The sequence below is a fragment of the Oryza brachyantha genome, chromosome 3, assembly GCF_000231095.2.
Source record: "Oryza brachyantha chromosome 3, ObraRS2, whole genome shotgun sequence".
Taxonomy (NCBI): Eukaryota; Viridiplantae; Streptophyta; class Magnoliopsida; order Poales; family Poaceae; genus Oryza; species Oryza brachyantha.
Genome location: NC_023165.2, coordinates 7046976 through 7061329, shown reverse-complemented (window position 1 = coordinate 7061329; position 14354 = coordinate 7046976). Strand labels below are relative to the sequence as shown.

Below are 14354 nucleotides of genomic sequence, written 5' to 3'. Positions count from 1 at the left end.
TCTTCTAGTTTTAACTAGATTTATATGTATATGGTGAATTTGGACATATATGCCAACAATATTGATCATCTTTCGGTTTATAGGAAAAAAAATAAGTGAAACGGCTTACGGAAAATTAAAAAAATAATTTATGAGTAAAACTTGTATAAACATGTTCTTAGCAATCTAAAAGCCCCAATCATATAGAGATTTAGAGTAAAGTTAGCAAAAGCCCCAACCTTTTGAACAAATTACTTTGAGTTTATCTCTCCCATCCGATTTATGCGTTTTTTTCTTAGATCCATTCAAACGATTTTTATCTGTTTTACAATTGTCTTTTTTGCACGTTATAATCATATCCAAATCCTTTTTCATTCATTTGTTTTTTTTAAAAAATAATCCAGCGTCTCAACCTAAACCGTAACGGAGACAAAGTGCGGACGGTATGCTGTCCTGCTTTTGGTAAATCCGGGAAAAATAAACCATGTGCATGTTCTCTACTTTAGTTTTGAATGGTGTCAAGTTTCAGCCATTTTTCTCAGCATGAGCGTTATTTGTTCTCTCTTTTCCTCTGGAATCGTTGCCTATTATCCCTCCTGACTCGGTTACGCCCTCCTGCATCTGCGAATCTGCAAGCGCACGTACTTTACCTTTCACCGAGATCACTGACTCGTCACTCACTGTTTAGATTGTGAGAATTTTTAGGAGAAATATCACGTCAAATATTTAATCGGATATCGGAAGGGGTTTTTAACACGGATGAAAAAACGAATTTCACGGCTAGCCTAGAAACCGCGAGACGAATATTTTGAGCCTAATTAATCTGTTATTAGCACATATTGGTTACTGTAACACTTATGACTAATCATGGCTAATTAGACTCAAAAAATTCGTTTCAAGATTTCTTCTATAACTGTGCAATTAGTTTTTTGATTTATTTATGTTTAATGCTTTATTTATGTGTTAAAAATTTAATATGATGTTTTTGGAGAAAAAAAAATTAAGAACTAATAAAGGCCTGATATTGACCCGTGCCTGGTGGTAGGTAGTAGCACCTTGCGCCCATTGAATTTTGATCAATGTGAACGAATTGATTCGGCCTGGAAGAACTTGCGAGTGCCAGGCGCCACCGTGCCAGCCCAAGGCCCTGCCCGGGGGAGGCACCACCGGACCAGACCTGCTACAAAAGAAAGCTGGCCTATCCTGGCGTCTCTGCAGTTTACCACTGCTTGATGCGGCACTGCAAAAGTCGACTCGAAACAAGTAGCCAACACGCTCTTGCAGGAAAATATGTTTGCCCCCGTTTTGCACTTTAATCAAGCGGCTGTCCTTACTCGTCTGGTCCTTTTTTACTATACTGCTCTTACTCGGTCAAAATGTCAATATTTTTATTCTCTCAAGAATTAAAACTTCTTTCTGTGATTATTCATAAAATATTCTGAACAGTTACTATCTGAGATCGGAGACGCTCCCAGAGTTTTCACACACAGAGGGAAAAAAATTGATGCTCCCAGGAAAACCGCGAAGCCACGATTGGCCTGCAATTTGCCATCCCAAAGACACCGCACTAGCTTTACATGATACACTCTCTCCTTGAGACAGAGAGCCTCGTGGAAGGAAACAAAATGAAGACCGCACATTACTTTTGTAGCAATATCTCTATACTTTTTTTAAAACTAATCACCGATTTGGCCGCGAAATGGCCGAGTCCACTAGAACGCACTCCACCAGAAAAGGTTGCCTCTTTTATGGCCCGTCAAAAAACGTACCAGCAAAGCAAACTGAGGGACTGGGACTGAAGCAGCACGTACGTACAAAAGTCGTTGCGCGCAGAGTTTATTAACGTACGTGCAAGCGCGCGCGATTGTGCCGGTTGAACCTCCCCCGGGCGAGCCCACACTTGGACTGAAAAACAGAATGGCTCGCCACACCCGCCTCTGCACGCGCTACGTAACGTACCCATTACCCAAGTTCCGCATCTCACACAGAGATCGGGGATGCACGCAGCCGCGCCACGCAAAAAAGCCGGAGCGGAGATAAGGTATGCGCGCGCGCTGTGATGTGACATGTGAGCGTCTCTAGCTCGGGGCGCCGAGAGGATAGCAGCAGCACGACTAGGGAGGGAAGGGATGGGCGTAGCTCGATCCACTGGTATTTTATGGTTGATTTTAATTTAAATAAATAAATAAACTAAATTTTATTTTATGGTAAAACTTAATTCATATTTTGTTGATCTTAAGCTATCCGCGGATCGACCCACATCCATCCTTAGACACGATGAGGCAGCATATATATAGTAAAAAAGAAAACCAGAGGTTAACCCGCTTTAGTCGGTGATTCATACGTTCACCAATTGAATCGTGAGATCATTGGTCAAACCATTGGTTTTTATTTATTAATATCATATTCCCTCTATTCATAATGTAAGACTTTCTACCATTGTCTAGATTCGTATGGATGTTAATAAATATAGACATATATAAAAATTATATACATTCTCAATTGATGAATTTAGTCAATACTAGAAAGACTTACAATATAAAACGGAGGTAATATTGATTTCTTTTATTTTTAACATAGAAACATTATAAATTGGTGAATATATATATAAATAAACTAGTATAGTAAAAAGCAAATCCAATATAGTAACATAATAAATTCATGATGTCATACTTAAGACAAATTAAAAACCAGTTTGATTCTTACGATACCGCATGGTTCACATATTAAAAAAACCATTGGCTGATTGGTTTTTTATTGGTTCGATTGCAAGAATGTTTTTTAAGCATAACCGAGCAGCCTAGGTTATCGGTTGTGGTATTTTCGGTTCAACCGTCGCCCTATACGAGCCAAATGTTGGGCAGTTGGCTTGTCTAGCTACTCCAGACTCCAGTGACATGCATGATGTACATCAAGCACAAGGGGCATTTGTGCATGTGTTTCACTGTTTCGAGCCTTGGTTCGCCCGATCCATGCGGATTAAGTTCATAGCGTAAGTCACACGAAGTGATCCCAAGTGTCATGTAGACTCAGATTACACGTCCAAATTAGTATATGTGCCTTCTATGATGATATTATTATATATGTTGATCCCTAATATTTTTTTTATTTTAGTCCTTATTTGTTCCAAACTACAAGAAAACCTCAAATCTTGTATATGATCCATGCAGCTAACAAGTTGCTACTGGTCGATTGGGATGGCGTCGTGGCGACTAGCTCATCTCGTTGCTCGATGGGGTGGGGGAGGTGAGGTAACACGCGCCCCATCGCTTGGCCAAGTTTGTCTTTCTACTTTCACCTCGAAGCCATTCGGATCCCACAGAAGAAACAAGAATCCTACGTAAACCACTGTTCCCAACTCCTCTTTCCTCAGCCAGAGGGTGTTAAGTTGGTGAAATAAAAATTTTTGCATGTCACATCAGACACTTGATCGGATGCTAGAAGGTGTTTTTGGACACGAATGAAAAAACGAATTTTATGGCTAGCCTGTAAACCGCGAGACGAATCTTTTTAGTATAATTAATCAGTCATTAGCGCATGTAGATTACTGTAGTACTTATGACTAATCACGTACTAATTAGACTCGAAAGATTCGTCTCATAATTTTCACATAATTGTACAATTAGTTTTTTATTTTATCTATGTTTAATACTCTATTTAGATGTCTAAATATTTGATGTGATGTTTCTGGGTGAAAATTTTTAGGAACTAAACAGTCCCTAAATCCCTATGTGGCAAGTGTTTTTTTTTTTTTTTGCAAACCCTATGTGGCAAGTTGAGTGCACCATCAATGCCTTAACGCCACAAGGTGAATCGACGTACGTATAGGGAAAAAAATTGCATGCGCCCCTCGCGCACGCAGCGGGCCGTGCGCCCCTCCGCGCGATGCCGTGGATTTTCCATCGTACGCGTATGGCGATGTCATGCGAGCGGCTCATTCACGTATTTTTCATCGGGCTAGATCACGCGCTGCAAGCGCAGCCGAGCCGCCAAGCCGCTCGCATGAGCGTATTTTTCATCCGGCTCGATCCACTTATTTTCCATCTGGGTCGATCTAAGCGACGGTTCGTTACGCAAGACGTTTCATCTCCTGGTTCGAAGGGCGGCGTGGGAGCCTCGAGCCCTACCTCACGGCGGCGGCGACGTGATCGGGGTACTTCACCGTCGGCATCTCAGTAATCTCAGCCGCTTCCGTGGATCACATGCAAACAGATTAATTTCTTATGCAGGAGAATACAAGTATACCAATCACCGTTGCTTCCATGGATGAACCAGCTGCCTCCATGACTAGTGTTCGAGACGTTGAAGAGATTGTATCATCTGCTCCATTGGAGGATTCATGTTTACTAGAAATTGATGTCGTTGGTGGCGATCGTGGAGAAGATAAACAACAATTAACACAAGTTGCGTCACTAGAGAATGAAGTATGTAATGAAGTAAAAAATATAAGTAACAACTTGATAAAATATATGATAATTTTTTATTGCAGTACATATTTAATTGATAATTGATATGTACAGAGGTGGTAGAAAAATCTGAACAAAATACGCTCATGCGAGCGGCTCGGCTGCGCATGTAGCGCGTGATCTAACCCGATGGAGAATAAATGAATGAGCTGCGAGCGTCGCACTGACCGCTGCGTGCGCGAGGGTGCATGCAATTTTTTTCCACGTATAGTAACCCCTCCCCCGCGCGAGCGCGGGCGTGTGGCGCGACCCTGTCGACGCTTGGCCCCTGGCTCCCTTTCCCAGTTTCCCACTGCCGCGCGGCGCCTGTCACCGACGCGTGCGTGCACCGATCTCATGGTATGGGTGCGAGTCGTCACCCCCCTGCTCGTATAACTCGTCCATGACGCCTTCTTTCGATCGCGTTCCGTGCTCCGGCGTCCAAGCTCAGCAGGTATAATACGTTTCCTTTCAGTCTAGCGGTGCACACTGTGATGTAGTACATCTCCAGGCAAATCATGGACCTTTTTACCATTCTCGAAAATCACCTAGGTCGCGTTTGTTTCATGGAAGGGTTAGTTATACAGCGCAAAACAAAATAATAAATTAGTACATGATTAATTAATTATTAATTATAAAAATGTATAATATATTAATATATTTTTAAAGCAATTTTCTATAGTTTTTTTTAAAAAGAACATTTAGCAGTTCGGAAAGCCTATGCGTAAAAAACATGAGAATATGAGATTAAAAAAGGAGGCGAAAAGAGGAGGCAAACACAGCCATAGAAGTACTATTAAATTTTAATACAAATTTCCGATACCTTAATGCACCATATATCTCAACATACTAAATTTTTATGTAGAAAATTATGGTAACTTAAGGCCTTGTTTAGTTCCTAAAAATACCATATCGAATCTTTAGACACCTAAATAAAGTATTAAATATACATGAACACTAAAACTATTACACAGTTATGAGGAAAATCGCGAGACGAATCTTTTGAGTCTAATTAGTACATGATTAGACATAAGTGTTATAGTAACCAACATGTGCTGATGATAGATCAATTAGACTTAAAAGATTCGTCTCGCAGTTTCTAGGCGGAATCTAAAATTTGTTTTGTAATTAGACTACGTTTAATACTTTAAATATATAACCGTACACGTTGGCGTGTATTCCTCCCCAAAAATTTTTGGAAACTCAACATGGCCTAAGTTATCTTTTCAAAATCTATAAAATAAAAGCTCGCAAATTATAGTTTGGTAGTATTTTGGTGGTAGGCGGCGATCGATTATTTTGATTGACTAATTAACTGAGAGATGAATGATCAAAGACATGTGCGCTCGTGCAGTCGTTAGTCGGCTCAATAACTTCGGCGAAATCTCGTCCTCCGGTTACTGCCCCAAGACCAAGGGGCAAAGGCCACGCTGCTGCTACTTGGCATGCTAGCGCGCTCGTGCTACTGTACTTGTTGGCAGTCCTGGAGACTCGTTCAAGCCATGGATGTCGAAGCATCCTCTCAGCGAGGGCATCCAGCTAGGGAACACGTCTACATACAATGAAAATTCCAGGATAGCTTGGCCAATGCCATGCAGATGAGGATTGAGTAGTAATGGAGTATGACCAGGATTAGCGTAGGATACGTTTCAAAAATGCAAATAGCACGACAGTACTACGCGGTGGCAATTGACTTCCTCTTTTTTTTTTTAATGAAATAGAAGTATCTGCACGTGAACAGCAAAGACAAGCCCATGCATACATACCGGCAGAAGGTAATCAAGAATAAAACGAGTCAAAATGCTTTACGGAGAGATGTAGCACACGCATCAAAGCTCCTCTTGTCACTTCCTATAACATTGGATGCATACTTAAAAATAAACAGTAGTCACGACTCTTCCATAATGGGACGGAAGAAAAAAATCACATGAAAAGTCACCATGCTTTTCACAATTCCATTTCGCTTCTGAGTGCAAAATGTGTACAAGAAATATTGGAAAATTAAATATATACCTTCTCGATTTCCTTGTATTTGATCCACTATGTTAGTTGGGTTCACGGAACCAAACTTGGTTACATGCATCCTCGCGTGAATGGATTAGGTGTAGTTAATTACTACCTCTTCTTCCCGGCAATATCCCCTTCGTTCACCTAAATCTCGAGAAATCTCATAGCTGGGTTACGGCCAGTAGTAACTTGGAGAGCGATAATGAAAACGATAGATGCAGCAAAGTTGGAGGGAACATGAATATGCCAAGAAATTAACGCCTATCAATTAATAAACTTGTCTGAACCGTCTTTCTGTAAAAAACTTCTCTTCTCAGCTTGTGCTGCTATGAAAGCATTCAGGTGGGGAAACTCTCCCCCCGGTGACCTTTCAAAAATAATAATAATAAACTTGTGAAGTATATTGAGTTACTTGAGTTGAAATATGCACAGCAAGTTCGTTGCTTTTAGACCATAGACCAGCACTACTGATAGTCCTAAATATTCGAAGACTACTTGTAGTACTTTTTATTTGAGCTGGTAGACTAGTAATAATCAATCACAAAAAAATGTAGAAAAGGGTGTTTTAACTTGAGAAGGAGCAGGAGGTTGTCGTCCCTATCCAAATCCATGTAATGCACACGTCTGCATTGACTAACTGGGAGTTGGGACTCGATCAAATGTCAACACTGCTAATCGATCTGGTCTTATTATTTTAGATGACATGTTGAGCTTGAACAGTTGTGCACACCCTTTTTTGTTGGGTTATCTTCAGGTTGGATGATAACAAAAGCTAGATAGATGAACAGGGCCACAGGGGATGACCGACCTGCGCCGACCCAGGATGGTCAAATTATCTTAGAATGATAATGGAGACCACCAAGGAATAATACAATCGTACACAAATGATCTAGCTGGATAGTTGTCAGTGCAGATGATAAGTATGCGGTATGCCCGATAACCCAATTTGTAAATTACTTAGTGTGGTATATTATAATACTAATACCTCTTTCACGTACTATTGTCATTTATTTTATCTCGTGTCATATGCTTTTAAAAGCCAAGCCTAAAAAATGGATTACAAAGGGGAAAAACTAGAATTAACTCTAAAAAATTTCAAAATTCAAATTTTGCTACGGCTGACAAGGCGACAAATAAATAATGAAGGGATATTCTTACCGTAATTTAATTCTGTTTGATTTCAAAGGAAAAGCAAATATATGTGGAATATATGTAGATGGATAATTACTTCCGTAAACTTTAATTTTGCAATAACCATCTATACAAAACGGGAAAGCGTGTGCTAATCCAGCCAGGTCCCAGTTAACCACCGTCTGAATTCATTTATCCGTGCAACGAACTCCTGCTCTGTCTTTTAACCACAAAGCTCCCCCGGGGCAGTGAAGTCTCTTGCCCAACCCTGATCAACGATGTGGCATCGTGGTCAGGTTAGAACACCTAACCGTGGTTACTCGTCGCCCTTATAAAAGCGCACCCCGGACTCCAACCGATGCACCACCCCTCACACCTATCCATTCCTGTCATCTTGTACGCTTCTCACGTTGCTCTCTTCCTCGACTACTTAGCTCGTACGTATCATCTCTTCTTTCGCGGTCGTTTTGCACCCGGCCGGCATTCGGATGCTGCAAGCATCAATGGCAGAATCGGGGTCGTAGTGCCGTGCCGTTGTGCTGGTGTTTTGCTAACATGATCTTTTTTTTTTTTTTGTGGGCAAAAACTGCAGGCTTCGCGCGACCGGAGGCCATGGCGACGCCGAACGGGCTGGCGCGGATCGAGACGCACGGGAAGAAGAAGCACGAGAACGGGATATGCCACGACGACAGCGCGCCGCCGGTGAGGGCGCAGACGATCGACGAGCTCCACTCGCTGCAGCGGAAGCGGTCGGCGCCCACCACGCCCATCAAGGACGGCGCCACCTCCCCTTTCGCGGCGGCGCTCTCCGAGGAGGAGCGGCACAGGCAGCAGCTCCAGTCCATCAGGTGAAGAAGCCTCGCTTGATCTCTTGCTCTTTTATTAATCCGCTTGCCTTTTTTTTCCCCTTAACTTGAAATCGAAATTGGTATTGGTATTGGTATTGGCAACTGGCCAATGCATTCGCTAAGAAAATTAACATGGGAACGGCACATGAAAATGGAAAATCGATGGGAGGAGTCGAACAATCCCAACGTTGTTGCTGGATATTTTACTCCCATGGAAGAGAACGAAGGATGAACCATCAAGGTAGTTGTGCTCTTGACTGCCACGTGGACATTGGTGAACGGGCATATCAACCATATCCAGCAACCTAAATTCGTAACAGGTACATAAAGTTTAGTGCATAAATGAAACGCATAAACCTAAAACAAAAATAATTCACGGGGGAGTAAGTGTTGGGATGACGATTACCGTGGGCCAACCGGCTAATCCGCACAAAAAGCAGGGATATAAAGGTAGTGCCGGATTACAATCCCAGGTCATTTTCCAGCAGAAAGGACCATCATCACAAGGTGTCTGCACCGTCCCATGCACCACGCCCCTCTCTGCCCGCAGCCTTTCACGTGACCTCCCCCAGTGCACCGTATCACAAAACTGTCCGAAATACCCACCCGCTTGCTCGCACCGCACAGGTCCCATTCCCCTCGCACCGAATCCACAAATCCCAACGCCGTTTTGCCGTCACTTTGTTGTGGGGGAACCTTGTCGTGACAGAATTCGATTTGTGCACTAGAGACAAGACATGGCCGTTGTTGGTTTACATTTTTTAATTTTAGAGTTTTTTTATCATAGTTTATTTTTATTTGTAGATAGCTACAAATACACATATAATGTTTTTATAAATTATTTTTTTATTTATAAATATGATTTTTGTTTTTTATTTAAAAGGTGAAAATATGATCCCGATATGTATCTATCGCGATAGGGCTTGGGGGATACGATGCACCCGCCTTCGATGCGGTGTCACGCACGTAACGGACGCAAGGGCGATTTGGGGGGCGGCAAGGTGGCCTCGCGGGATGCCGGATAACCTCCTCGTCAGCCTGCCGCGGCGGCGACAGCGACATGCGGCTGGATTTCCGCCCATATATTAGAGGAAACCTCGTATCGTTCTACACAAGCTGCTGGACACACTATTCTATTCGGATTAGCTAGCCGCGTAGTACACGATGAATTGGTCTTACTCCTACCGTCCTAAAACAAACCAATTTTTTATTTTTTATCTATAATTTTTAACTCTTCGTCTTATTCAAATTTTTTTCGATTGATATTTTTTTATTAGATGATAAATCATGAATAGTACTTTACGTGTGACTAATTTTCTTCTAATTTCCTAAAAAATTTTAAATAAAACAGATGGTTAAACGTTGAACATGAAAACCGAAGAATTGGTTTTTTTGACGGAGGGTGTACTTCTTAGGAGTAAGTTTTGCAAGAGTAGCAAGCAACCGAGCAAGTGCTGAATTTTTCGACTTTTAATTAATTATCATTGACTTGCTAAACTACTAAGGTCGTGTTCGTCGACATAGCTAAGTTAACTTAGCTCTCTTGTTTTCCGCGCGCATCTCCTGAATTACTAAACGGTATTTTTTTTTTACAAAAATTTTCTATAGGAAAGTTGTTTTAAAAGATCATATTAATCTATTTTATATTTTTTATAATTAATAATTAATTAATCATATTAATCTATTATTCCGTTTTTCGCGCTAGGTAAGTTAACTTACCTGTCTAAATAACTGATGGAGCTATCCCTGTCATGATGACAATCAGGGGCGAACATATGTCCACTCTCCTGGGTCCTCAGACCTCATATAAATTATCCAATACTTACTAAATTATATCATATTAATTAGTATATAAGTATAAAAATTAGATAATTAGTATGTGGTTCGTCACTGATGACGACGATGGATGCAGCGCGTCGTTGGCGTCGCTGACGCGTGAGACCGGGCCGAAGGTCGTCAAGGGAGATCCGGCGAGGAAGGGGGAGGCCGCCGCGAAGGGCGCGCCGTCGCCGCACCACCAGCACCGGCACCACCACCACCACCCACATGTCGCCCCCACCATCAGCGTCAGCGACAGCTCCCTCAAGTTCACCCATGTGCTCTACAACCTCTCGCCTGCTGGTACGTGAACCGACGCGAAACCGCCTGCAATTTTGTTCAAGAGATTAACAATCCAGACATGTGCACTGACGAGCTCTGGTGGTGGTGGTGGTCGAGCAGAGTTGTACGAGCAGGCGATCAAGTACGAGAAGGGGTCGTTCATCACGTCCACCGGCGCGCTGGCGACGCTGTCCGGCGCCAAGACCGGCCGGTCGCCGAGGGACAAGCGCGTCGTCAAGGATGAGGCCGCCGCGCAGGAGCTTTGGTGGGGCAAGTGAGTTCACTCCCCCCTGTGCACCTCAACCTCTGCATCTGCTTTGGTGGTTTGCAGCTGACTGAACGAACACTTTGTTTTGCGCGTCTCTCCCACTTCAGGGGCTCGCCGAACATCGAGATGGACGAGCACACCTTCCTCACAAACAGGGAGAGGGCCGTCGACTACCTCAACTCTCTTGACAAGGTGATACCACCCTCTGAAAATTCAGTGGTTCGTGTCTGTTATTATTTTTTTCACATCAACAGTTGATAACTATATTTTATTCGGTATGTCCTGTAGGTGTTTGTGAACGACCAGTTCCTGAACTGGGACTCGGAGAACCGGATCAAAGTCCGTATCATCTCAGCCAGAGCGTACCACTCGCTCTTCATGCACAACATGTAAGTGAAAGCCGTCACCACTGCCTTTGCAATTAACCCGTAGGTTGCTCGTTCGTGTGGCCACCACCAGATAAGTTCACCTCGACGTTGCCCCTGCTCTATCACGAACACAGTAACATGAATGAATATTATGAATGATGTGGCTGTGTTTTGCGTGCTGTATACGTGCTGGAATCCTATTGCATGCCTACCAAGACATGGGGGGATCACATCAGCGACGCAAAAGTAGAAGGTGTAGTAAAGTTAACCGGATGGATGTTGGGGCGGATCGGCTCGCTCGCAGGTGCATCCGGCCGACGGAGGAGGAGCTGGAGGAGTTCGGGACGCCGGACTTCACCATATACAACGCCGGGCAGTTCCCCTGCAACCGGTACACGCACTACATGACGTCGTCGACGAGCGTAGACATCAACCTCGCTAGGAGGGAGATGGTGATCCTCGGCACGCAGTACGCCGGGGAGATGAAGAAGGGGCTGTTCGGGGTGATGCACTACCTGATGCCCAGGAGGGGGATCCTCTCCTTGCACTCCGGCTGCAACATGGGCAAGCAGGGCGACGTCGCCCTCTTCTTTGGACTGTCAGGTAAGATGGTTCTCCACGGAGTAACGCCACCCCGTCCGTGGTTGCCGTCACCTGCCCAGTCGCATCTGACGCCTTCTCCCCCTTGTTCACCATATAACTGAATTAAGTCTGTTTTGAGATATTTTTTTTTCTTCTTTTGCTGCTGTGTGCATGATGTTTGTTTTTTTTCTGTGCTGTTAGTGCCCTTGTTGTTTACTGTCTTTTTTTTTTTTGCTGATTTTGTGGGGTTTTTTTTATATCGGCAGGTACTGGAAAGACTACGCTGTCAACTGACCACAACAGGCTGCTGATCGGGGACGATGAGCACTGCTGGAGTGACAGTGGCGTGTCCAACATCGAGGGTGGGTGCTATGCCAAGTGCATAGACCTGTCACGGGAGAAAGAGCCTGATATTTGGAACGCCATCAAGTTCGGGACCGGTAATTGCCTGAACCTTCAGTTCATTGATTTAGCCGATCGTTTTAGTTTCTGATCGAAAATGTTTGGCTTTCTGCAGTGCTGGAGAATGTTGTCTTTGATGAGCACACCCGTGAAGTTGATTACACCGACAAATCTGTCACTGGTAAGTTATCTCGAAACCGCAAAATCCTATTTCAGTCGCAAAAGTTTAGCAAACGAAGTTTGGAAATGTCACAACTCTGAACTTTTTCAGAGAACACCCGGGCTGCCTACCCTATCGAGTACATCCCCAACGCGAAGATACCGTGCGTCGGGCCACACCCAAAGAACGTCATTCTCCTTGCATGCGACGCGTTCGGCGTCCTCCCACCCGTCAGCAAGCTGAACCTCGCACAGACCATGTACCACTTCATCAGTGGCTACACTGCTCTGGTAACATTTTGTTTTTTTTATCAGAAACAGTGTCACATGTCTCACCTTGTTTATCACCTTGCTCAGAAAGGGAATTTAGCCTGAATCTTGTCATTTCAACAGGTTGCCGGCACGGAGGATGGCATCAAGGAACCGCAGGCTACGTTCTCCGCGTGCTTCGGTGCAGCGTTCATCATGCTACACCCGACCAAGTACGCCGCCATGCTCGCCGAGAAGATGCAGAAGTACGGCGCCACAGGGTGGCTCGTCAACACCGGTTGGTCCGGTGGAAGGTACTGTTGCTGTCCACCGTGGCAGTGTCCACGCCGTTGCACATTTCACAGTGCCATTGCAAGCATGGACTAAATAACACTGAATTTTGGGATGTTACTGTCACTGTTCAGGTACGGAGTTGGCAAGCGGATCAAGCTGCCGTACACTAGGAAGATCATCGACGCCATCCACTCCGGTGAGCTCCTCACCGCCAACTACAAGAAGACGGAGGTGTTTGGCCTGGAGATCCCCACTGAAATCAACGGCGTGCCGTCTGAAATCCTGGACCCAATCAACACCGTAAGCTCCACAGCATCACGCATCAATTTCATGCCGTTTCTTCTATATATATGTCAAAAAAAAATGCCGCGACTGAACTATTGTTCGTCGGAAATGTGACCTCCGCGCAGTGGTCGGAGAAGGACGCGTACAAGGAGACGCTCCTGAAGCTGGCTGGCCTGTTCAAGAAGAACTTCGAGGTGTTCGCCAACTACAAGATCGGTGGAGACAGCAGTCTGACAGATGAGATCCTCGCAGCTGGACCAAACTTTTGAGTAACTGAAAAAATAAAATGCAGATAAACAACGCGCTGAAGAGAGTCAGTTTGGTTACAATAAAGAAGTGATCTATGCCCATGTTCGCCAATGATGATGACGAAAATGTTGGATCGATGTGCAGCTACTGGTAGAGTTTAGTTAGCTTCCTATAAGTGCGTGTTTGCTAGGTTGTCAGTTTGTCCCGCTTGATGGTATATGTATGCACCATTCTCCATTGCAACTTCCCCTGTACCCATTTCTAGTTTATGCTCCATTGCAACTTCCCCTAATCCCCTGTACCCATTTCTACTTTCTGAACTGGAATTTGAAAGCATCTTGATTTAATCAAATGGCCAGGTTGTTACCACACCATCAAACACCTCCATTCTGCCTGAGATCGTTTTTCAGATATGTTTTTTGTTTGTGTGTTATAGTTCTATATATAATGGATATAGAACTCACGATGAGGATTGTCAAACCGGATGGAAAGGTCCTAGTGAAATTGATCGTGTGAGCATTAAATAAACCACTTAGAAAATTTGCAAGAAATGTTTGTGAGAACTACAGTATGACTTTTGAACCTCTCTCCCGGGAGAAAATAAACGAGAATCTTGTTCACCCACCGTACACTTGTACAGCTCTGGTACGACGTCCGTTTGACAAGGGGGCTTTCCTTTTCATGTCGACGCCATTCTTGAAGAAAAAATTCATGGCAACGCCACGGATTAGTGCAATATTTGCCTCGCCAGTTCGCTGTCGAAAGGTCAGCGATAATGTTGATTAAACCAGTGGGTAACCTTTTCAACAAAGTGCCGGAGCGTGCACGAGAGGCAAACTAACATGGCTTCTTCCTGACATTTTTGTTTGGATTGAAATTATTCAGGCATAAAAAGAGTGATGATAAGGGGCTGTTTTTCAAAGAAATGCAGGAGACGTGGAATACGTTGTGGCGCTCAACACCAACAAGCATGCTTTATACTGCAGCA

At 43.9% G+C, this 14354-nt stretch overlaps 1 protein-coding gene across 1 annotated transcript; it reads left to right on the top strand.

Moving 5' to 3' along the window:
• Nucleotides 1-7934: 7934 nt before the first annotated feature.
• Nucleotides 7935-13771, top strand: LOC102714161 (phosphoenolpyruvate carboxykinase (ATP)). The gene is made up of 13 exons (XM_006649702.3): nt 7935-7999; nt 8155-8410; nt 10323-10531; nt 10631-10784; nt 10886-10970; nt 11067-11167; nt 11451-11749; nt 11995-12168; nt 12246-12311; nt 12402-12580; nt 12683-12852; nt 12964-13132; nt 13243-13771. Exons 2-13 carry the CDS (start codon nt 8175-8177, stop codon nt 13384-13386), a joined length of 1986 nt encoding a protein of 661 aa, XP_006649765.2. The 5' UTR covers nt 7935-7999; nt 8155-8174; the 3' UTR covers nt 13387-13771.
• The last annotated feature ends 583 nt before the right edge of the window (nt 13772-14354 follow it).

Bases quoted from the DNA above. Each gene is read 5' to 3' on its own strand.
- LOC102714161 (XM_006649702.3), top strand. From the start codon at position 8,175: ATGGCGACGCCGAACGGGCTGGCGCGGATCGAGACGCACGGGAAGAAG. The intron at 12,312-12,401 runs GTAAGTTATCTC...GAACTTTTTCAG, and splicing joins CACCGACAAATCTGTCACTG to AGAACACCCGGGCTGCCTAC. The intron at 13,133-13,242 runs GTAAGCTCCACA...ACCTCCGCGCAG, and splicing joins TCCTGGACCCAATCAACACC to TGGTCGGAGAAGGACGCGTA.